This window comes from Crotalus tigris, unplaced genomic scaffold (genome assembly GCF_016545835.1).
Source record: "Crotalus tigris isolate CLP2741 ecotype Arizona unplaced genomic scaffold, ASM1654583v1 scf7180000017551.9496454, whole genome shotgun sequence".
Taxonomy (NCBI): Eukaryota; Metazoa; Chordata; class Lepidosauria; order Squamata; family Viperidae; genus Crotalus; species Crotalus tigris.
Window position 1 is genome coordinate 1,338,576 of NW_024096469.1, and position 24,503 is coordinate 1,363,078.

General features: G+C 40.8%; 1 protein-coding gene across 5 annotated transcripts in view; it reads left to right on the forward strand.

Annotated features, from left to right (window-relative positions):
- The first annotated feature begins 1,723 nt into the window (after positions 1-1,723).
- The window catches only part of NACC1 (nucleus accumbens associated 1), a 37,088-nt gene continuing 14,308 nt past the window's right edge, over positions 1,724-24,503 (forward strand). Inside the window, exons 1-2 of one of the 5 annotated variants that reach the window (XM_039343017.1) lie at positions 1,724-1,892; positions 24,404-24,493. In XM_039343017.1, the coding sequence (XP_039198951.1) occupies positions 24,458-24,493 (36 nt within the window). In that variant the 5' untranslated portion in view covers positions 1,724-1,892; positions 24,404-24,457. Of the gene's footprint in view, positions 1,893-2,607; positions 2,632-24,403; positions 24,494-24,503 lie in introns of those variants that run through there. The other 4 variants (XM_039343009.1, XM_039342998.1, XM_039343026.1 and 1 more) reach the window with 4 other exon arrangements.

Below are 24,503 nucleotides of genomic sequence, written 5' to 3' on the forward strand. Positions count from 1 at the left end.
TTATTAGCTTTTCTGTTTTCCTCATTCAGACCCCTATATATATATATACATTTTCTGAGGTTTTCGCGGGTGTTTGTATGTAGGTCTTTGGTTGTTCGGGTTTTCTCCCGCGTAAAATTGGAAGTGTCTTGGCGACGTTTCGACGAAGTCCCATTCGTCATCTTCAGGCTGGTACTTTCAGCTTCGTGCTTCGAGGAGCAAGACACTTCCAATTTTACGCGGGAGAAAACCCGAACAACCAAAGACCTACATATATATATATATATATATATATATGTATATGTATATGTATATGTATATGTATATGTGTATGTATGTATGTATGTATGTAGGTTTTTATAATTAGAGCAAAATATATAGTACAATTACAGGTAGTCCTCAACCTATTACCACAATTGAGCCCAAAATTTCCATTGCTAAGACAGTTGTTAAATGAGTTTTGCCCCATTTTATGACATTTCTTGCTACAGTTGTTCAGTGAATCACTGCAGTTGTTGGTGATGACATGGTTGTTAAATGAACCTGGTTTCCCTATTGACTTTGCTTGTCAGGCCAGCCAGCGGGAGCTCTGCACCACTGCTGCTCGGACTAGGTTGCTTGGTAGCTTTGACCTCCCTCTGGCCTCACACAGAGTTCACAACAGGTGATCACATGATACCAGGAGACTGCAACCTTTATAAATATAGGCCAGTTGCCCAGTGTCTGAATTTTGATCACCTGACCACAGGGATGCTGCAAGGGTTGTAAATGTGAAAAACAAGTCACTTTTTTCAGTGCCGTTGTAACTTCAAACAGTGATATAATAGTTGAGATCTAGAGAGCATCAGAACTCAAAAAGAATGAACAATTCAGATATAGGCTTAACCTTTTACTAAAGTAGTGGGAATGCTAAATTGTAACTTAAAGTTACAGAAATAATGAGTATTTTCTCCCTCATTCTACAAACACTTGTCTAGAATATTCTAATGCTTCATCTTCTTGCTTAGTAATATACTCCCTTGAAATCAGAAATTTTGTATTTCCAATCAAATAGATTCAGCATACTAATCTACCATGATTTCTGAGTAAATTTAGCATTTGTAGATAGGTGGGCCTGGAGTTGAAGGCAGTACATCCAAGTTTTGAGGTTGCTCAGCATTCTGAATATTTGTTGCCCAGTTCTAATAGAAAAAGCCTAAGCTTTCCACCTCTGACTTCTGCAACCTTCAGTACCAGGTTATGGGTTTGTAAAGCACAGTTGTTACTCAAGAGAAATTGGGTGATTTAGCCATGGGTTTATATGAAACTTCTGTATTGTCAGGCTACTGTACCACCTTTAGTCGAGAATTAGTTCTGGGGGAGGGGAAAACCTTTTGTTCCTTTATTGGGGAGGAAGGATTCAACACTGTAAATTCCAATAGATACAGGAACATTTTAGGGAAAACTTGGACGTCGTTTACATAGCCTTTCCTTAAATGCTCTGATATTCCGTAACTGCAGATCCTTCAGATTGGACTTTTTTCCTCCTAGGCGCTCTTTTATCTCCCCTCCCTCCGGCATGGAAACTTGTTTCCAAGTCTGATAAACTACATCGGGCTGGCCTAGCTGTCGAGTTCAAAAGCAAACCATCCCGCCCCGTTTCGAGAGAAAAGTAGATGCCGACAGCCGGAGCGGGGAAAACGAGCGAGTCAGCAGCTGGTTCGGAGCTCCACTAGCCAGGCCTTCGGGAGCAGAGCGCTGGAGGCTCGGCTTGGCGGCGCGCTGCGCTCCCCCGGCTCGATCGAGTGCGCTGCTCTCCGCTGAGCTTGCCTAGGCTGACAATGAATGGCTGCTGCTAGTGCTGATCGGAGGGCGAGGGGAGCAGAGCCCCTCCGTTGAGCAAGATCTTCCCTCCCTCCCCTTCTTTTGCACAGGTGAGAGCTCCGGGCCCCCTCCCCCCTTCCGAAAGGTCGCCCGGCTCCGCGTCCTCGCCGCTGCAGCGCGGAGCCCGCCCGGTCTTGTCCCCCTCCTCCAAAGGCAGGGACCCTCCCCCATTATTCTGGGTCTTTAAACTTTTTCCCTCCCCCCGAAACAGTCCCCCAAACTGCCCGGTCCTCTGCCGAAGGCGAGGAGAGCCCTATCCCGGCGATAGCAGCTGCTCCCGGCGCCCATTTTCAGCTTGGGAGAGGCCACCGCTTGCTGCTCCTTCGCCCTCCTTTCTCTCCCCTCCCCTGAGATGGCCAGCACCCCTTTCCTTCTGTCTCGGCGGCGCCCGCAGGAGGGCCACCCGAGAGATGGGATGCGGCGCGGGGAGCAGGCCGGCCGGCCGGAGCTCTGCCGCCGCTACTGCTGCCGGGGTTGTAGGCCGCCTGGTTAGCCTCGACCTCCCCTCTCTAAAAGAGGGGGGACGTTTCGTTCACCTCACGCGGAACCCATAATAACGTGGTGGAGGCTACTCCCTCCTCCCGCGGCTCTATCCGCCGGCCTGGACTGTGCGGCTTCACCTCCCAAGTAGGCCCTTCCGAAATTCCCCGGGCTTCCCTACGGGGGCTTTGTCCTCCTTCCTGCTCGTTCTCTCCGCAGCCGTCGGTTGAGGGGGTGCGGAGCGAGCGAGCGGAAGGAAAACTTTCGGTGGAGCCGCTTGGCTTTTCTCGAGAAAGGCCCGGCCGGCAGGTTGGCTTGGAAACCGGGGATTCGAGGGCGGGGGGGGAGGGGAATGCTTCGGCCCTGGCTTAGGAAGGGGCGCCGCGATAAAACGGAGTGGGGAGGTTCGCCTCCTTCCCCGCTCCCAGTGGGAAGGGCACTCTTCGCTTCCCTTCAGTGGGAGCTTTCGGTATTAAAATCCTCATTAATGGAAAAGGGGGTGGGGTGCTTGACGCGCAAGAGAAGCTGGACTTAGGAAGTTTCACCAAAAGCTGGAAGTTGGGATAAAGCGAAGATTGATGGGGACCCGAAAAGACCGGAGCGTCGGCGTTGTTTTTTGAAAAGTCAGCCGGGATTCATAAGATTTACTCTTAACAAGCGGGTCTGAAGTTGAAGCCTTGATTTGCAATTTCCCCACATTTTGCAATGGCGATTGGGGGAAGATTAAAAACCGCAGTTGGGGAAAGATTAAAAACTTCACTTTAGGATTATTTCTGGCAGGAAATGGGATGAGGGCTATTTGGCTTATAGTTCCACGAATGTGATGAGAATAGACAATACCATTTAAGTTGAGGATACTTCTCTTGTAGAGATGGGGCAAGTGTCCCAAATGACGTTAAACAATGATTTCCTGCTGTGTTGATCATCATGCTCATGTCCTTTTATCCTTTTCTTACTTTGATTCCACTTTGCTCTATCTACCAAGTTTATTGCCATAGGATATAAGTTATGTCTTGTAAGTAATCCTAGGATTACTTTTTTAATGAAAGGAAGGTCTATGAAAATAACGTGGCAATTTGGATTTTGCAGTGAGAAAATTAGACTGTCAAAATTCTTCCTCCAATTTTCTCATTGTATCTTTAGAAATAGTCTTACTTAGATTGCACTAAATGTGCTACATAAATTTGAGTGATATTCGAAAACCGAATCAGTGCTTGGGCACATATCAAGGTCTGTTCTAAAGAGTTTTTTATTAGGCACTTGTAGTTACATATTAGAGCCAGCAGTGCTCATTATATTGTGACGCCAGAACCCAAACCTAGTTCTGTTGAAAATGATTGGATAATCGAATGCATGAATAATAAATTTTATTAAGATATGGGATTTGGAAACAAGAATGTGCAGGATTGCAATGCTGATCCCATGTACTCAAATACTAGTATTTCTGTAGAAAGTCATTTTCTGCAATGTTAGGAGAATATACTTTGTATATTTTAATCCTTTACATTGTTTACTCAGAAAAAATAATATGGAATTATAAGCCTAGAAACTTTTAAGTACTTCACCATCCAAAAAAAGAAAAGTGGAGTGTGGAAGCTTAATCATTATTCCATTTCTCCTTTGTCCTAGGCCTCTAGGGTCATGTTCACCTATGATGGTGGTTCTAGTTTAGGAAAGGAAAGATTTGGTAAAACTGAACCACATGGAAACTTAACTCATTTTAATATGTGGTCACTTGAGAAGTTAGGAAAAGTTTGAAGATTATGGAATTAGTATGGAATAATTATTTAACTTAAAACTTGTAAGGTATGTAGTGAGAAAGATATTTCTTAAGAATTTTCAGTTCTTGTGCTCATTTTTGCTCCACTAAGCCGCATATCTCTAGAACTTGATCTGTGGAGGGATCTACTTTAGAATTAAAATATTGAGAGGCTGAGGACTTCTTCATTGAGTTATTATAAACCTAAGTCCATTAGCAACCCTTTTGGCAACTTTGGAAATACAGGGGTTGTTCAACCATGGAGGAAGCATTTTGCATCCTATAGTTTAGAAAGCTGCCCTCCTTGTTGCTGCTTCTATCACACTATTTATTTTCATACTCCATTCAGGATTACAGCTTTTAAATTATAGTCTCTATCCTCCCTCCAGGATAAAGACTTAACTTTCTATAAAAACATAATTCCTTTTAAGTTATCGATTTCATTTATTCATGATTAATCCAGATGATGGCAAACATCGGCCACCACTTTATCTGCCCTTATTCATTAATTATTTTCCTGAATTGTGGGAATTTACATATTCTCTTTAGGCTCATTAAGAAGTTAGTGAAGGTTTGGTTAGTGTCTAATTTCACTCACTAGGTCAGTAGAGTTTCAGTTTTAATTTTAACTAGCATCTGTAGTGATATTTGAATGGTCTAATACTTAAGTCTTGGCTTACTGTTTTTAACATTAATTGACTTGGAGAATATGGGTGTGGAAATGTGTGTAATAAAAAAATTGCTAAAGAATATTGTAGCTGAATATAGTATTCAACACCCTAAACTGATCTTAATATCACAGAATTGAAAGAGAAGTGGGGTTGGGTCTTTTGTATAAGAAGGAAGCAAAACTATTGATAACAATTGTAACTTAGAAGGAATAATTAAAACCCAATTAAATCTATTGTGTAGACATCATGAAAATGGGGGAGGGTATTCTTTATTCTTTTACATTACAAATAATGCTTACTGGTTCAAATTAACACCTTTTTTCACACAGTACATTTTGCAGTTGATATTGTTTGACGCTGGGAAAAGGATGACCAACACTGTATAAATAAGTTAAAAGAAGACTCAGGAAGTTTTGTAAATGACAGAAATATCAACATTTTGGATAAGTTTACTAGGATAAATGTTTAAGGTATTTTGCTAAAACGGCTTCTAGTTCTAAAATTGCTGGAAACTGTAAAAAGGAAGTAGTTCCCTATTAATAAATTAACTGGGATTACTTTCTATAGTAGATTTGTATTCTGATACGTCAGTGATACATATTTTGAGACAGAGAGAAGGAATGTCAAAATTGCATTGAAAAAAGCGGTGTTTTTATTTCTCTGATCATCGTAGACAAAACATTTCAAGAAAATGCAATAGAATTCTGTATAAGTGAATGAGTGGGCTACGGGAGAAAGACTTCCTTCATGAATAGTAAAAAAAAAACACAAGCTGCTGGAGAAGTAGTGTATTTAATAGACTTTTTAGCATTTGTTAGTACTTTATATTTTTATATTTCACAGAGACAAGATATAAGATATATATAATATATAAAAGGAAATGACAAAGGCCTACTAATTAATTCAATTCCTACTGACTGTAAGGAAGAAATAGAAGCAGAAAATGTTTTAGTTTGTAAAACAGTGGGTCATTGTATTGTGTTCATATAAAAGGGAAGATATCATTTTGCTGCTAGGATAGACCTGAGTTGTACTTGAAGCAGGAAGCTAGACTTTATTAATGACTAAATTAGTTTCCCAGTCTTGGGTGGAGACAGTATTATGAGGATGAAGGCTGGAGCTCTCATATTACAAAATTAACCACCAACCTTCTTTGTTCTCCTGGACAGCATCAATTCTCTGCTTAAAGTTGGTTACAAGGAAATGAAGTACTTTAATAGCTTCTGAATCTTGGAAGAAGTAGAAATTCTCTCTTCTTTCTGGCTGTGCTAAGGTTGTTGTCACCATAGCATCATAGCACAAGCTTCCGATTTTACACTATTGAGGTTGATTGCATAAGAGAGAAAACTCAGATTTCAGGAAATGTATAATCCTCAGTTATATATATGCTGAAAGGATCTGAAGAACCTTTAACAATTTAGGACTGAAGATAATATTTTTTCAAACAAAAATCTTATGATTAAAGTTAGCTCTGGTTAGTTTTTTGTTTACTCAGAAGTAAGCTCCACTAAATTACATCATATTCTCTCATTTTTAGATTAGACAAAAAATGAATGCCAACTTTCATTAGCAATAGAGACCAAGTTTTCCATGCAAAATTTACAGGCAAGGGCATGATTGAGAAGATCAGTCCCTAATATTTTCTTTACAGCATTTGAAACTAGTGATATAGTCTTCCTATATCCGGAGCTAAGCTTAAATAGGAGATGGGGATTACATTGACTTTTAGTTTGATACAGTACTCCATGGGATTGGGATCTTTGATTTTGCATTCCCAGTTTAGGTTTACAATTATTGAAAGGATTGCTCTGCCTGAAAATGACAAAGTTCACAATCCGTTTAGGGTCAGTCCTTTTCTGAGACCCAGCTTGATTGTTACTCAAACTATCTCCATGTATGGATACAGGCTAATCAGGCTTTTTATTCATAGTAAAGTAGGTGGCATTTCTCTGAAAGGATGGTTGTAACTGTAAACCTTGATGGTCTTAACTATCCTGTTTTTCATGCTCTTGTTAAGGTTTAATTTCCCATCAGTATTTGAAATATCTTTATCAGTTATGATTAATTACATTTATACAGCTAAAAGTTTTATTCATATCAATCCTCTTCTTCAAATTTCCCATATCAAAAAAAGAAAAAAATGCTATGTTAGTTTTAAATCATATCTTTTATTATAAAAGTCTAATATCTAAGGGTCAGCTGTTCTTTTAATCTTATTCAAACAAGTATTTCAACATATAATGCCCCTCTAAAAGGTCAATTCTTTCTGTTTTTTTAAATCTGACTCTTGCTTTCTTTCTTTGCCAAGTAGCTTTCCAAGTCAGGGCAATTAGATGGCCCAGGAATTTTCTTTCTATTTTTGTAAAAATTGCTTAGCATGAGGGTATTTTGGGGGGGGGAATTGCACCCATTTATATTCCTTAAACAACTCCCAGTTCTTTTCTCCCTCCATTTCTCTTTTCATTCCCCGTCTCCCAAGTTGTGACATTTCCCCTAATAGCTCTATATTCCATTTTTTTAAATCTTCTTTCTTGCCATCGGATATATTTTGCAGACCTAAGAGGTAAAAGGTCTTTTGTATTTTCATTGTTATAGCTAAGTCTTGCACTATTTTGGTTGTATATAGTCGTTTATATTTCTCTTCTTTTATCTCTCCCATCTCTAAATCCATTTCCTCTATTTCATCTTCTGATTTCTGGTTTATTTGTTCATATTTTGTAGTCGTTATCTGGGAACTTTCTAGTTGTAGATTTAATTTGGAGATTTGCTTGTTTATATTGTCTAAATTGTTTTTGGTCTCATGATTTTTTTTTAAGTCTTCTTTGCATTCAACAATTGTTTGGTGAATTAGTTGTAGCATAGAAGATATTTCTTTCGGAAAGATGTTTGTTTTTTCTTGAGGCATCCTTCCTAGAGATCCTCTAGAGCAGGGCATTTCAATCTTTTCACCCATTGTACCACTTTTAGGATATGGCAATATCCGAGTACCACCAGTCGCCTAGCAAGATGTCAAAAACTTGATGACCAAAAAAAAAAAAAAAAGAAAGGAAAAAAGTGATGAAGTACTGGTAGTCCTCGACTTAACAACAGTTCGCTTAGTGACTGTTCGAATTTACAATGGCACTGGAAAAAGTGCCGAGCAAGAGACCTGCCTGCCCACCCAGCGGCACTCTTCCTCCTGTCTGAGGTTTTCATTGTTGTGAGCATTTCTGTTGAGGATTGGCAGCGGGGGTGGGGTGGGGGTTTTTATTCCCCCCATCTGCTGGGTAGTTGCAGCAGATTTTGGTCACTTCACATGACCCTGGGACACTGTGACCGTCATAAATATGAATCAGTTGCCAACCATCTGAATGTAAATCACAAGACCCTGGAGATACTGCAATATTCCAGCTGATTGGCGTTTCCTCTGGGCTCAGCAGAAGCGCCAGGATCAACGCTGAGCTCCAGCTGGAGCCTGGCGCTTCCACTGAGCCCTGACAGTCCTGAAGAAGCGCTGATCCTGGCGCTTCTGCTGAGCCCTGATAGCCCTGCAGCTCCAGCCATCTCTCACTCAGGCTTGTGCGGTGCTGCCAATGGTTCAGCTCATTCCCCCACTACCATTTTTCTAGGATGGTCGCGTACCACTTGCCGGGTGCCAATGTACCACAGGTAGTACCCGTACCACTGATTGAAAAGCCTTGCTCTAGTATTACCAGTCTCAGTAAGAGTAGGTCAATTTCCTCTAGTTTTCTGGTCATTATATGTATCCTTTATAATCCAATAGATTCCAAAGTATAGGTTCAGTCCTGAAAGCAATATTTTATAGTGATCCTTTGTCTCAAGTATCCAAAAATTGTCAATCAGGCAAGGTTGTAATCCCACAATGTTGGAAGCGTTCAAAATGTTCAATCTCCCTCTCTTTAAACAGCTCAAAAGTCTCTCCCAGCCAAGCCTAGTCCAAGGTCAATTTTTTCTTTCTCTCCCACTAGCTCTTGAAGTTAAAAGTCCAAGCTCGGTAGGTATTTATAATCCAAGAAGGTCAAGCTGATAAGACCTTGATGGACTTAACTTATTGGTGCAAAGAATAAAGAATTTGTGTTGCCTGATATTATTCTGCTCTTCTGTTAGAATTTATGCAATCAACAGCTACAAGGAGTTTTGTAATGTTGCGAAGTTACTCGGTCTTTGAAACATTAATTTTAAGATCTGTATTCCTTGTTGCAGACGATCTAACATTTACCACAAATCTTTTAGTTCTCAGCCAGCAATGCTGTATGATCTCCGTATAAAAATACACATGTTCCTATTTGTGTTCCCATCCAAAATATCTCATATGTCATTAGATAATCAGCTTCCATGTCTTTTCTTACATTTGATTTCATTCATTCTGTCTGTATTATAACATTTTTCATCCAAGACTTGTACTTTGTCTTCCTTCTGTTATTCTACTTTCATTGTTAATACTTCTATGTCCATTGTTTTCAAATTGCAATAAAGTTGTTGTCTCTTACATTCAGAATCTCTCTGTACTTTTATCATTCAGTAATTATTTCAATCTTTCAACAAGCATCCAAGTCAATCATATTTTGATACATTATTCCTTTCCCTTTCTCTTAATTTCATACACAATACATTTTTCTACTCCATTTTTTTTTTTTTTTTTACATACCATTTTCCTATAAGTTCAGGGTTTGCTCTTTTTTGGCAGCATGGGGTGGAGGTGGGGGACAGAGAATCAGCCATGATTTGATCCCTTGTTTGCAATAGATGCTAACTGACCAGCTTGTTGCCTGAGCCTGAAAGAGCCTGACATTGTGGTCTGAAAGTGACAGGCCCCAAGTTACCCAGCCAGCTTTCATGACTAACGTGGAATCAGACCCCACAGCCTCTTGGTTTCTAGTCTAGTGCCTTAACCACTAGACCAAACTGGCTCTCTTTCCATTCCCTTCTATTCCATTTGTTAATTCTTGTTGTTAACCATTTGCTCCTCTTAAACTACATGTAGCAATCTTTCATAGCTGGAATCATTAGTAGATGGTTCTATCCATATTGTCTTCCAACAGAGCTCACCAGTTAAGGCTTCCACATAATGTTCTTTGATAGTATAGAAAATATATGTTAGATTACCAGCCTTAGTCACCTCATGCCACATGTAACATTTTCTAACAACAAAGTCAGCAGCTGTCAGTTTTGGTCTATTATGCCAAAACCACAATCAAAGTCCAATTTTATCCTGGCATACTCATATGATTCAGTGCAAGATATGGTCTCTGATCTAAAGACTACTTTGCAAGACAACATAGTGTGGCATATTGATATAAACACAGAATGGAATATTAAATTGATAAGAAAATTCCTTCAGTCGTCTCTGAAATCAATTCAGGTCTACCACTTTTTTACCCCAATTTCCAATAATTAGAATTATTATAGATATTTTCTCTCATTTTTCAGTTTGTGTCACTAGTGAAATTAGACAAGGTGGATACCCAATTCTGAACAGGATTGGTAATGTATATATTATGAACCAGTGTCCTAACAGCTAAGATATTTCATGTTGGGCATGTTGTGTTACAAAGCTGATATGATCTTGATCACTTGCTAAATGTCAGTTAACCTTTCAGCAGGTTGTTCAGATAAGAACACAGAAGAAAGTGCTCACATTAACAAAACTGGGAGGAAAGAAGAAAGGAAGGAAACATGGAAACATAATATTACATATCCACAGAGAACAGTTGCTCTGTGTAAATTCAGAAAAGACCAATCTAATATTTATAATTTATGAAAGTCTTTGGCAGATAGATTATGCAAGGACATAATCTAGGTAATTCTTCCTTTGTGTGTACTCTTAAATTTAGTTAGCTGTTTTAAATATTCTCCAGAGTAGAAAGCTGGTGCATGAATCAAATAAATGCATACAATTTCCAGGCTACTCCTTATTTCTAGTTATTTCTGTTGTATTATCTTGAACCTCAGCTTTTCTTATGAGACAGGTTTTAACTTTCATTATGAATTATTTCACTATCTTTTTTGGCTAATGAAATAGCCTGCAAAGTTTGGTGGTAACATTCTTGCAGACCAGCTTGATATCTGAGTCTGCTAGACCTGGAAGACCTGGTTGTATTTTGGAATAAGAACAAACATAGGGAATGATCTACAGCAGGGGTTCTCAACTCTGGCAACTTTAAGACTTGTGGACTTCAACTCCCAGAATTCCTCAGCCAGCTTTGCTGGCTGAGGAATTCTGGGAGTTGAAGTCCACAAGTCTTAAAGTTGCCAAGGTTGAGAACCCCTGATCTATAGTGATATATTTTTTTTGTAGGATTTATTCTCCTGTATTTTGGTTTGGTTTTGCTCAAATGTATAAATTGTCCTTGGTTCCCCGGTTTTGTTATAAGTTCCTTTCCAAAAAATGGGTAGTATCAAATGACTGAGCCAGGTGGCTGGCATGAAGGGTACAAAAGAGGAAAGGCTTTCTGAGTGTCAGTAGAACAAAGGAAGGGAGGGAAGAGTTTTCTTATATTGATAGGCTATTCTGGGATTACTTGTAATTGGGACTACTTATCAAGCATTGGTAGAAGAATTCTCATCCTTCAGTTGAAATGGAAGCAGTGAAATATGTACTCATCCTAATATTATTGTTGGCAATAGTTGTTATGCTGACTGGTTTTAATATTGTTAACCCATGGATTGATTTAATCATGGTTTGTTGAATAAATCATTGACTGCATTTATGTCTGATAGTAAATAATGCACAGGAATGACAGGTTCCCATATTACTAAAATAAAATTGTGTAATGTTCATATAACATGTAAAGTTGTAAACAACAAGTAAGAAACCATACTGGTTTGTTCACACAACATTCCAATCAAAAACAGATCACTTTACTATGATGGCATGATTCAGACAGGGATGTGGTTTGATTTTGATTTATTATTTTATTTATTGGATTTGTATGCCATTCATCTCGTCTGGAGGCGATGCAGGATGTCTTACAAACATTACCTTTTTTTAACTAATGCAATCTATAATACTTGTTTAGAGCAATATAGGCGATCATTCACTCATTCTGCATAAGAAGATCAAGACCATCGATAATTTGCTATTTCGTAGTATTGAAGCTAAGTCCATCTAGAGCAGTGGTTCTCAACCTTTTTAATGCCGTGACCCCCAATCAGTCGTAAGTCGAGGACTACTCAACCAGTCGCAAGTCGAGGACTAAACCGGTTGTAAGTCGAGGACTTTCCCTGCCCGGGAGCACCGCACATGCGTGGTGCCGCCCCCTGCGCCAGCCGAGGCGTAGCTGGCAAGCGGCAGAGACGGAGCAGGCCAACCACTGGCTGGGCTACCAGCTGGCCCAGCCTAAGGGAGGTAAGGCACCCGCCGGGCCCCACGCGCGCCAGCAACCCTCCCTGCGCCCGCCGGCCTCCCATCTCCCACCCTTGACCCTCTTTTACTTACATTTTTAATAATTGCTCAGCAGGGAGGGATGGAAAATTCCAGACAGCTCGCCTTCGTTGCAGACAACTTGCAGCACCGTTTGCAGAATGGGACTTTTGGCAGGCTCAGCAGGGCAGAGACAGCCTGGACAATTCCTATTGGCTTTTGAAAGCCAATAGAATTAGATTCTATTCAAGAGAGTCTATTCTATTGGCTTTCAAAAGCCAGTAGAATAAAAGGGAGTAGCACAGCTAAGGGAAAGGGGGAAAAAATGGCGGACTGCGTTGTTTGGCGACCCCTGTGAAATGGTCGTTCCACCCCATATGGTAGAAAACCGCTGATCTAGAACTAAGCTAGACCTGATTTAACCTGCTATTCTACAGTATTAAGGCAAGGTCAGTCCAGATCTAATCTAGATGGCGTAATTAAAATTTGCTGAAAGCTCACTTATAGAAGCTTGGAAAAGAAAACAGTTTGTAATCTAGGAATAGTAGATTAAAACAAGAAGGGACAGCCAGATGTGTTAAGACCATATTAGCAAACCCTAGTAATAAAAATCAAGGAGCACAGTTTAAAAAATGGGACTAAAATAAACCAATAACAAGTCTTAGAATTAATAATAACAATCTTGAAATGGTGGGTAGTTTTTGCCTTTTAGGATCAAAGTAAACAACCAGTCAAAATATTCCATAAACTAGCTTTGGTAGAGTAGCCACGAAGGCCTTGGAAAAGATATTCAAATACCATCATATGTCTATATCAGGGGTAGGCAACCCAAAACACTCAAAGAGCCACTTGGACCCGTTTCCCACCAAAAACAAAACACTGGGAGCCGCAAAACCCTTTTTATATCTAAAATGAAGATAACATTGCATATATCCTTTTTTACCTTTATTATAGGTGTGTGTATATGTGTGTGTGTGTGTGTGTATGTGTATGTGTATATGTGTGTGTGTATATATATACACACACACAGAGAGAGAGAGAGAGACACACACACACACACACACACATATACACATTAAAAATAAAAGTAAAAATATGACTCTTGGGAATATCCATACTATTAAAACAATGATCACCAAGAGAATGCTTTAAGAGAATAAAATTACATACACACACAGGTAAAAAAAGGATATATGCAGTGTTATCTTCATTTTAGATGTCAAAAGGGTCTCTCTCTCCCTCCCTCTCTATCTGCCCTTGGTCTGCCACTCCTCTTCCCCCACTCTCTCTCTCTCTCCTCTCTCTCTCTTTCTCCCCCCCCCCCCTCCTATCTGCTGCTCACCTGGCAAGCTTCAAGCTGTTGTCCAACAACCTCCGGGGTAGGCAACCTCATCTCTTTTATGACTCATGGACTTCAACTCCCAGAATTCCTGAGTCAGCCTAGCTGGGCTAGCTAGCTCTCTCCTGCCCCTGCTTCCTGCTTCCTTCAGAGACGCAGCAAAGGGAGGAGCTCCGCCCAGAAGGCTTTTCAGCTCCTCAGAGAACACTGTGAGTGCACTCTCTTTTACACATACACACACACACACACACACACAGACACACACACACACACAGAGAGAGAGAGAGAGAGAGAGAGAGAGAAGCAGGGAAGTGCAATTGCCTCTCTCTGTCTCTGTCTCTCTCTGCAAAGGCAGAGGAGGCTGGGAGCCACAGGGGAAGGCTCAAAGAGCCACATGCGGCTCCGGAGCCGCAGGTTGCCGACCTGTGGTCTATATCTACAAAGATCCTAAAATCATATAACTATAATAGTAATAGTAATAGTAATAGTAGTAAAGTTGGAAGGGACCTTGGAGGTCATCTAGTCCAACTCCCTGCTCGGGCAGGAAACCCTACACCATTTCGGACAAATGGCTGTCCAGTCTCTTCTTAAAAACTTCCAGTGTTGGAGCATTTACTGCTTCTGGAGGCAAGCTGTTCCACTGATTAATTGTTCTCACTGTCAGGAAGTTTCTCCTTAGTTCTAGGTTGCTTCTCTCCTTGATGAGTTTCCACCCGTTGCTTCTTGTCCTGCCTTCAGGTGCTTTGGAAAATAGCTTAATTCCCTCTTCTTTATGGCAGCCCTGAGATATTGGAATACTGCTATCATGTCCCCCCTTGTCCTTCTCTTCGTTAAACTAGACATACCCAATTCTCGCAACCGTTCCTTATATGTTTTAGCCTCCAGTCCCCTAATCATCTTTGTTGCTCTTCTCTGTACTCTTTCTAGAGTCTCAACATCTTTTTTACATCGTGGTGACCAAAACTGGATGCAGTATTCCAAGTGTGGCCTTACCAAGGCATTGAAAGTGGTATTAATACTTCACGTGATCTTGATTCTATCCCTCTGTTAATGCAGCCTAGCACTGTGTTGGCCTTTTTGGCAGCTGCAGCACACTGCTGGCTCATATTTAAGTGATTGTCTACTAGGACTCCGAGGTCCCTCTCACAGTTACTACTATTGAGCATGGTGCCACCTATGCTGTACTTGTGCATTTGGTTTTTCTTGCCTAAATGTAGAACCTTGCTTTTTTCACCATTGAATTTCATTTTGTTAGTTAGTGCCCAGTGTTCAAGTCTGTCCAGATCCTTCTGTATCTGAAGCCTGTCTTCTGGAGTGTTGGCTATTCCTGCCAGCTTGGTGTCGTCTGCAAATTTGATGAGTTCCCCATCTATCCCTTCATCCAAATCGTTGATGAAGATGTTGAAGAGTACTGGGCCCAGAACAGAGCCCTGGGGCACCCCACTACACACTTCCCTCCATATAGATGCAGTTCCATTGAGGACCACTCGCTGAGTACGGCCGGTCAGCCAGCTACGGATCCATCTGGTGGTGGTTCTGTCTACCCCACATTTTTCTATCTTGTCAAGTAGTAGGTTGTGATCTACTTTATCAAATGCCTTACTGAAGTCCAAGTAAATTATGTCCACAGCATTCCTCTGATCCACTAATTTTGTCACTTGGTCAAAGAATGCAATAAGATTTGTCTGGCATGATCTATTTTTGACAAACCCATGTTGGCTTTTAGTAATGACTTTGTTTGCCTCTAATGTTCCCTGTGATACTCTATGGAAATGAAAGTTGGACTTTGAAGAAATAAGAAAAATATTGACACTTTTGAATTTTGGTTTTGGAGAAGACTCCTGTGAATACTGTGGATAGACAAGAAAACTAACAAATGGATCATCAAACAAATCAATTCAGAGTTCTCACTTGAGACACAAACGACTGAACTCAAATAATCCTACAGACATACTATCTGTGGAAGACCTATGTCTTTGGGAAAGGTGGAAAGAAAGAGAAGAGGACAACCAGTGGCAACATGGATGGATTCACAGTGGTGATAGGGTGCCATTGTGGAAGAGCTGAAGGACCAGGTTAAGGACAAATCATCTCTGACAAAATCTTATCCGTATGATACTAACAGTTAATAATGACTTGATGGCATGTAATCAAAAAAGGTGTGATTTTGTTTTGTTATTCAGTAATTAAAGCCTATTTTTATCAGAACAAATGTTAGCAGTTTCAGGAGCAATTTTTTAAATCAGGAAATCAGTGCTATAGAGAAAGGGTTGATTCTGGTTCCTGGCTACCCTGGATATAGAAAATCTTCACACCCTTATTAAAATGCCAGATTTTTGAGATGTAAAAAAATCAGATTAAGATAAATCACCTTAGAATTGTTTCCATCTTTAATAGAATTGTTTCCATCTTTAATATAAGATATTATATTAAATACAATTAAAAAACAAACTAAAATCTTTTAGGAAAAAAATAACAATACAAACTAGAATAATATGGCAGCCTAAAGATGCACACCGTTAAACCAATACTTTATTGAAGCACTTTTGATGTTTATGGCAACATTCAGTCTTTTAGGGTAGGAGCCTATCAGTATGGCACATCTTGCCTTGGAAATCTTTGCCACTCTTCCTTGCAAAAAGGCTTCCAATCTGTCAGATTGCATCACCTGCCTACAACCCTCTTCAGTTCACCCCACAGATTTTCAGTTGGATTCAAGTCCAAGCTGTGAGTTTTGGGCCATTCCAAAACTTAGATCTTCTTCTGGTGAAGCCATTCTTTTGTTTATTTGGAAGTATACTTTGGGTCATTGTTGTGCTGAAAGGCGAAATTCCTTTCCATCTTCAGCATTTTAGCAGAGGCCTGAAGGCCTTGTGCCAAAATTGACTGATATTTGGAACATTTCATTATTCCCTCTATCTTGCGTAAAGTCCCGGTGTTTTGTAGATTAAAATTCTACATACCAAAACAATATAGCTGTGCAGTGATTTGGATTTGATCACCAAAAGCATTTCAGTGATTCTGGGAAAAGACGCAGCTACCCTAAGGTGCTGCGTAAAGTCCTATATTTCTGTTTCTGGTAGCATCAAAATACTTTTTTGAAGATTATATACAAGTGCTGCATAGCTCTAATGCAAAAATATTTAAATCTATCTGTTACCGACTGGCTTTACACAGTGTACTAAGTTACAATCTGTCTGAATTATGATTTGTTAAAGATATAGTGCCTGCATAAATATGTAATGCTAAATTATAAGATACAAACCATATGTCTATGTTTGCCCAACTGTTTAAGCCATAAATTACATTATTCTTAAACTTTAAATAATGTTAGAGTTAGTAATATTTTGAGGTGAAGGCAGTGGATGATCTGTGCAGAATATTGACAGGTTTACATTTGAAATAATACTGTGTACAGTACTGTGGTTCTATCTTCTAGAGAAGTGATATTTGATGCAATTTAATCTTCCATTTAACCTGGGCTTCCGGTCCGGATTGTGGCACTTGCGGACAGAGCGTTCTCTCCGCCGTCTGGTTTCCCTTCATCGGAAGACCCTGGAAAGGGTCGAAAGTCGCCCTGGAGGGGTGACCACCACTGAGGAGGAAACTTGCTAGATCGCGGAAGGGCGGTAGCCCTTCCATTTGATCCGAGGCAGCTCCTTTGGACCGTCGGAGGAAAGATCGGCCATTAACATGGCCGATCACTAAGCCATGCCTGCCAAAAGCCAAACTCACCACTAAGCACGATGAAGCACCGCGGAGGATTTGGGTGAGACTGTTCCTTCCCTCTCTCTTATCCCAACTACCTTCCTGTGAAAGCCTCCTGAAATCTCTTCCCCGCTTTTAACACAGAGGCGTTTACTCACTTTGGGGAATTAAGCCTTGGGGGGAAGAACAACTAAACTAAATAACTGGATTTGTATTTTTGGGGTGCTTTGGGGTCCCCAAAAGTTCCTACAACAGGGATCTATCATCTCATCTATTTCTTAACTTGGAAAAAAATTAATTGGATAAAAGTCTTTCCTCTCTCTCTCCCTCTTTTTCTCTTCACGCCCCCCCCTTTACTAACAGAACTAGTTCACCTACCAAATCATTTAACTTCCTCCCTTAGAGATGGACAATGTGGATTCACCACATTCTGACAAAGAGAGATGCCAGCACCTCTCATCTGCTGCAGGGACGGCAAACGCTGTATGTTAGCAATATCTGGAGAGCTACAGTTCATCCTTACCCTCCTGAAAGACTCTCCCATCCATTTCAATGTCACACTTTGAAAGGCCCCTCACCCTCCTCTGCTTCAGGCTGACTGCGCCCAGCAAGGAGCCTCAGTAGCCAGCGCGGAAGGGAGGAGGGGAGGAGGAGAGACAGACCATCTCCTCGCAGCTCACTTCCAATCCCAATGTGGTGAATTCTGCTTGGGATTTGGGACTGAGAGGGGGAAGATCCTGGCTCCCAAGCTGCAGGGACTTTCAACCACAGAGCTTGCTTGGCTCTGTTCCCAGTCAGCACCACATGTGCGCAAAACAACAACAGCAATAAAATGCTGTGGTTGAGACTTGCCCGCCTGCCTGGCTCGGAAGCCAACCATTTGAAGCGAGCAGCCTCGTCCATAGAGAGAGAAGAGGAGAGAGTGAGGGTGGATGAGCCAAGTCTGTGACAGGGATAACAAGGGTTTGGGAGATGCTAGCATGAAAGTTCTGCATCTTTTGATTTACCTTGCCTTGCTCCCCACTGGTTCTTCGCCAGAACAAGTCACCCCCTCTCTCTCTTTCCTCTGCCCCCCCTCTCCAGATGAGGAGAGAGAGAACGAAAAGTAGACGGCGCTGAAGGGGCAGGGAGGGGAGGGGGCAGGAGACAGTAGAAGGCGCTAAAAGGCGCCTGGGACACCACGGCCCGGCCCGGGGAGATGCGTGGAGAGCTCGGCTGCCTAGGGAACTGCCCAGGAAGCAATGCCCCCCTGCTGCCGCCTGGCCTGGCCCGGAGAGACATATGGCTGGGTCGGCTGCCTGGGGAGCGGCCCAGGGACGGTGCAGGAAGCGATGCCCCCCTACTGCCACCCGGCCCAGCCCAGGGAGACATATGACTGGGTCGGCTGCCTGGGGAGTGGCCTGGGGACGGCGCAGGAAGCTATGCCCCCCTGCCACCCAGCCCGGCCTGGGGAGACACGTAGCCGGCTCGGTTGCCTGGGGACAGCCCAGGGAGCGATGCCCTCGCCGCTCCCGCCCCAACCAGGACTGTTGCCCAGCCTGGCCTGCAGAGATGCTTGGCCGTCGGCTGCCCGGGGAATGGCCCAGGGACGGCCCAGGAAGCGATGTCCCCAGCCCGGCCCTGGGAGATGTGTGGCCAGCTTGACGACCTGGGGACGGCCCAGGAAGTGATCCTGCTGCCCCAGCCAGGATTGCTGCTCAGCCCGGCCCGCGGAGTGTGTGGCCGGCTTAGCTGCCCGCAGACGGCCCAGGAAGCGATGCCCTCCTGCCACCGCCTCAGCCGGGACTGCCGCCCGGGCCGGCCTGGGGAGATGCATAGCTGGCTCGGCGGCCCGGGGATGGCCCAGGGAGCAATGCTGCCGCCACCCCAGCTGGGACTGCTGCCTGGCCCGGGCAGACACATGGCCGGCTCAGCGGCCCAGGGATGGCCCAGGAAGCGATGCCCCCACCGCCCCAGCCAGGACTGAGGTCTGGGGGAGGCAGCAGGAGGAAGATGGGGAGGAGAAGGCTCCGGAGCCGCAGGAGATGGCTCAAAGAGTCACATACGGCTCCAGAGCCGCGGGTTGCCGACCCGTGTACTAGGGCAACAATTCAATGACTACAAAGGGGCCAGTTCCTTCGAAAAATTGATATCTAGATGGTCTCCCTTGATTCAAACAACATGTGTAGGAATGAAGGGAGACCCATTTGAGGATTCGGGGGCACTGGTATGGAAACCTGTTTGGCACAAAAAGAAAGCTAGAGTCAGATTCAAAAATTGGATTTCCCTGTTCCTCTTTCTCCTTATCGCTGATTGATGATGGAACAACTTAAAATTTTACCTAATGGACAGGAGATTTTTAGAGATATTGATTGATCTAATATCCAGGATTTAGACCTATAAAACAAATGAAAAGTAGCTATTAGATTATAGTTTTGAAATGTAATATGGAAAGGGGTTTGTGACAATGAAAGACAGTTTATTAGTAAATGATGAGAGGACAAGAAATAGAATATACTCTTGAAAATGTAACTATCTGAATAATATGTGTATTTTAGACATAACTACTCTGTAATGAAATTAGGGAAATTTGGGTTACCCGAAGTTTAAACATTATGGTTATTAAAGGCCAAATTAGAATACGGTAATTGGAATTAGGAAAAAATTAAGAACGACTTGAATATGTATAAACAAAATTATATTGACAAATGTATTGAATGACTGAGCTATAATTAGAAATGTATTAACTTGAATTTGATACAATAATTAAGGGAAATAGAGAGGGAGCTTTTAATGATGTAATATGAGATATGTATGAAAGATTTTGTTATTGAACTATTGACTACCCTACCACCGCGCTGCTTCCTAAATACTTGGCTGTAAAATTGAAAAACTAATAAAATTTCTTATAAAAAAAAATCTTCCATTTAACCTTTCTTCCAGGAAAAACAAAGAAAGTCCAGTTCTTCTCTTGATATCTTCTAAAATAGTTTCTTCTAGTTTTTCTGAAATGGATGAAAATGATGAAAGAAGAAACTGTTGCTTCCCGTAGAAAATTCTGTAATTTGGGGATGATCCCCAAATAGAATACTTGAGATTTTTTTAAAAAAATGTATCTTTGATAAAGGCAGTAAGCTCCTGCCACAAGTTACTTGAAGAACCTGTTCTTGTTACCTGTATATCGTTTGGAAAGTAGTGGCACCCAAAGTTTTTTGAATTACAAACTGTCTTGAATTCAAAGCACCCCATTTTGAGCCTAGAGCCATTGTATTAAATGCAGAATAATCGCTTCTTTCATTTGAAAGTGTTGGAACTCAAAATGGGGCATTTTGCATTTGAGCTGTTTTGCATACCCATAATTTTAAATAATATCGCAACTCTTCTAATGTTATATAATTGATGGCTGTTCACTCCATGTATTCCCACATGTGTCATTATTTACATGGCTGTGCATATGATTCATGGAGAAACTAAGTTATTTATCTTCAGACTTCAAGCAGTCTATGGTAAAAACTGTGCCATTGTTTTTAAGTCAAAGCCTTTATCTGTATCTTCTTAGACAGCAAAATATGTACTGATTCAGTAGGACTCTGAGAGAGCAGTGGTTTTTACAAGATCAGGGTTAGGGAACCAGGATCAAGAAAATAATTTATAACATATAATCTGTTTTTCCACCTTCCATGTGCATATTTTGAAGTGTAAAGTGATCAACATAGGCTGTAAATAAGGATCATTTGTAATGTAATGTACTAATAATCATGATTGCCTTTTCACAGTGGAAGGCTTCTAAGCCAAATGAAACACTTCCAATTATAGTGCCCAAAAAGAGATGATCAATTTCTCCCTCAAACCCTTTTTCCACGTCAAATTCTAAGAGTTTAGATGCCTATGGAAAAGAAAAAAGAAAAGGAAAGTAATACTGGTGGCTGGAAGAAAGGATAGGGAGAAATGCAGTAAATAAGAGAAACTGCAACTGTTGAAATTATTCATTCCACTTTAATACATGGCAATAATAGATTTGTCTATATAATTAGCTTATTTCTCAAGTTATACATAATCATTTCTCAATATTTTCTTCTACTAAAAATGTTCCCACTTTAAACATAGTAGTTCTGAAGTCATTTTGCTTCAAATAGTGACTTCGATATTTTAAATTTTGCTTATAATGATGTCTTAATATATTTTTTCCTTTGGCCAATATCATATGTAGATACATATCATATTTAACCACTTGGTAACACAGGATGCTTAACTAAATGTAAAGAATATATTTAAATTCTGTCTACTTTCAGACCTGTGAAGGAAACTAAATTGTAGCTTCATCTGTAGTAGAAATAATCTTTGTATTTTAATCATTGACAGATTTAAAGTGGTATGTGTTTTCATGGGATGTAAAGTTCTTATGCAAACATTTTAATTTTTAATTTGAAAGATTCATAGTTGCTATTGGTGTAATAAACACTGCTATAGTATATAGATCTACTTTTCCCAATTTGGTACCTTCTGGAAGTGTAGACTTCAACCCAGAGCCAGCATGGCCGTTGCTGGGAATCCTAGAAGCTGAAGTTCTTGTTTTCAAGGGCATCAATTTGGGGTTTAGAATCAAGATCATCATTTTGAGAACATTGTTAGGTGATTGAATTAATACTACAAATGATACTCTATTTTCCTCCTTCCCTCTGAGATTCTTCTCCTTTCATAGAAGTAGTACAAAGATAATTTTGGAATGGAAGCCTTGCCTTTCATCCCCTATGTAGTCCTCAGCCTTTATATCTTTGTTTATTGTTAGATATTTTTATCTATGCTTGATTAAGTTAAAAAAAAGGATAAAGACCAGAAGTTTATCGAATGCTTGTCAGAATCTTCTATTTGTAGAATATGCTTATGCTTCTGGTGGGTGTCCTGCGTTCCTCAGCAAATTGTCATCTCAGAAACTTCTACTGCAATAAATTAAAACTGAATTTTTTAAGAGTTTGAATGCTCAGCATTCAAAATGTATGAATGTTTGTCCCATTCCGATAAATGTTCCATTGAAAACAACTGATAGTCTATTCCATTGCAAATTCATATTGAGGATGTTTCAGTACTGCTTTGTAAAAAGCTGCCTAAACGATTTTTATTTTCTCCCTCTTTATATCTTCCACCAAAGATTGCTAGCAGCTTTAAAGCTTTGGGGGGCAGAGGGAGGCATTTACCTGGTGATATCTGAACATGGAGCAGAAATCTTAGTCACTTCCAGTGCCAGAGTTCTGAATAAACTCTCTGTGGGGAGGATTATCCCGTTGTATTGTTCTGCTCCAACCATCTTCAAATAACTGTAAAGCACTGTTTTCACACCCAAGCCTTTTGTAGAATTGGGAATTTTTAAAAGCAACAGCCCATTGTGTACCTATTCTGTGTCCTCAGCTGCATTGTCATTCCTTGCAGAATAATTTCTCTCCTATGTATGATTTGCAGCAGGAACATTTAAAAAGCAAACTTTTGAGCAGGTAGTATCCCTAGTGAGGGTCTCTCTAGTAAAAGAATAACGGACAACAACAACCGCCATTAATTTTTTGATATTTAATATTCCACCCAGCATTAATCTGTCCTCCAGTTGCGAATGGTATGTGGGAATAAAAAAACCCGTTTTGTCTGTTTTTAGTTCAGGCTTTCATTTACATTCATGGTGTCTCTTATCTCTGACACACATATTGTTTGTCCTAAAAAGACAGTGCCATGATTTACAGTTCTCTGAGCTATTATCGGGGAAGATCGATAATGCTCATAAGAGCCTCTCCCTTTCTCCAGATCACCATTGCTGCTGGATTACAACCTGTTTATTATGCGTAGTTATTTTACAGTGGCAAAGCTGCCATATTTACTTCAGCACAATCCTAGTGCTGTCACTTTGAATTGTTTTTAACTAAGATTACTAAAAAGCTACACTTAAATCTTTCCTTTTTCCATAACTCCTGCAGTGTTCATTAATATCAAAAAAAGAAACTCAAACTCTATAGTTTCACATGCTGTTCTCTGTTTAAATGACATCAGAACACTATAAAAAAAGGGAAAATCACAAAACAAGAATGGACTACATATACTATTATCTCTGGTTGCCTTAATTGCCATGGAAGTCTAAAAGGTACCCAAAATGTGGCAAATATTGGAACCATTTTAGATTTCATGCTTGCAGACAAATCCAATGTAGCTGGCTAGCTAGCTATAATATTTGTTAAATAATTCCCTCAGGTCAAAATGTCTTAGGAAGAATAAATTAAGTTACCAAAAAAAGCTACTAGTAAAGTATAGTGGTGCAGTGGCCTAGAGGTGAAGACGTTCACCTCCCACTCGGAAGGTTGAGAGTTCAATCCTAGCCAGTGACAAATGTTTCTCTATCAGGGCGCAAAAAGAAAATATCTGCTGTGAATTCTGCTTAGGTATCAGGAAGGGCAGCCAGCTGGTAAACACTCAGCTCCACTCAGATGACCCATTACAGGGTCGTAAAAAGAAAAAAAAAACCACTAGCAAAACAGTTTATAAAGCAGATTGTCTGTGTATAATTGAAGGTGAAATTATTTTGGCTGTGTTTGTTCAATGTACCTCATTCTGGTGCTCATTAAGCTAAATGGTTTACACTAAGTGCTTTGGCACCAGATGATCAATGGAATCGATAGTGGCCTTAATTATATAGTTTGCAGCCATCTTTTGATAGCATCTCAGCCCATTTTGTACTGGCTGATATCCTATCACCTTCTAATTTGTTTGCTTCTTTACAGTAAGAAGGGAAAAGGTGTCATGGTCTTCCCCCATTTCTCTTCTCTTCCCTGTTTTATCACCATCCACCCATGCTTATTCAGAAGGGCAGGTGGAGGAGCTATGATACAGAAATAACAGCTTCATTTTACAGTTGCTCTAGACTTCCCACCTCTTTGCCAATGGTTAGGAATGCAGGCTAATCTCAAATTAATTCTATGGATATGAACAAGGTAAGTAAACTGATGCCTAACCGTGGGTAGGAGTCTGGTTAAAGTAGGGCCTAATTACATTTTGTCAAAGGTTTGGGTTTATACAATACACAAAGTTTTTAAAGGAATGACTTAGTGCTTTTGATTATTGAAAACTGGAGGAAGAACTAAGACCTAATGCTGACGCTTCCATTTCTAGAGAGAGCTTGTAAAATGGTTGATTGCGTGGACTACTTCATCTCTGCTACCTTCCTAATGGAAGGTGTAGTCCTAGGGTTCATATGGCCTATGAACCCCTTTTTTTGTGGTCTACAGAGGCCCTGGAGATCACACTATCAAAATTTGGCAGCTAAGTATCAAATTGTGGAGATGGAAAGAAAGAAGAACAGAAAACCAAAGAAAAAGGTATAAGCTG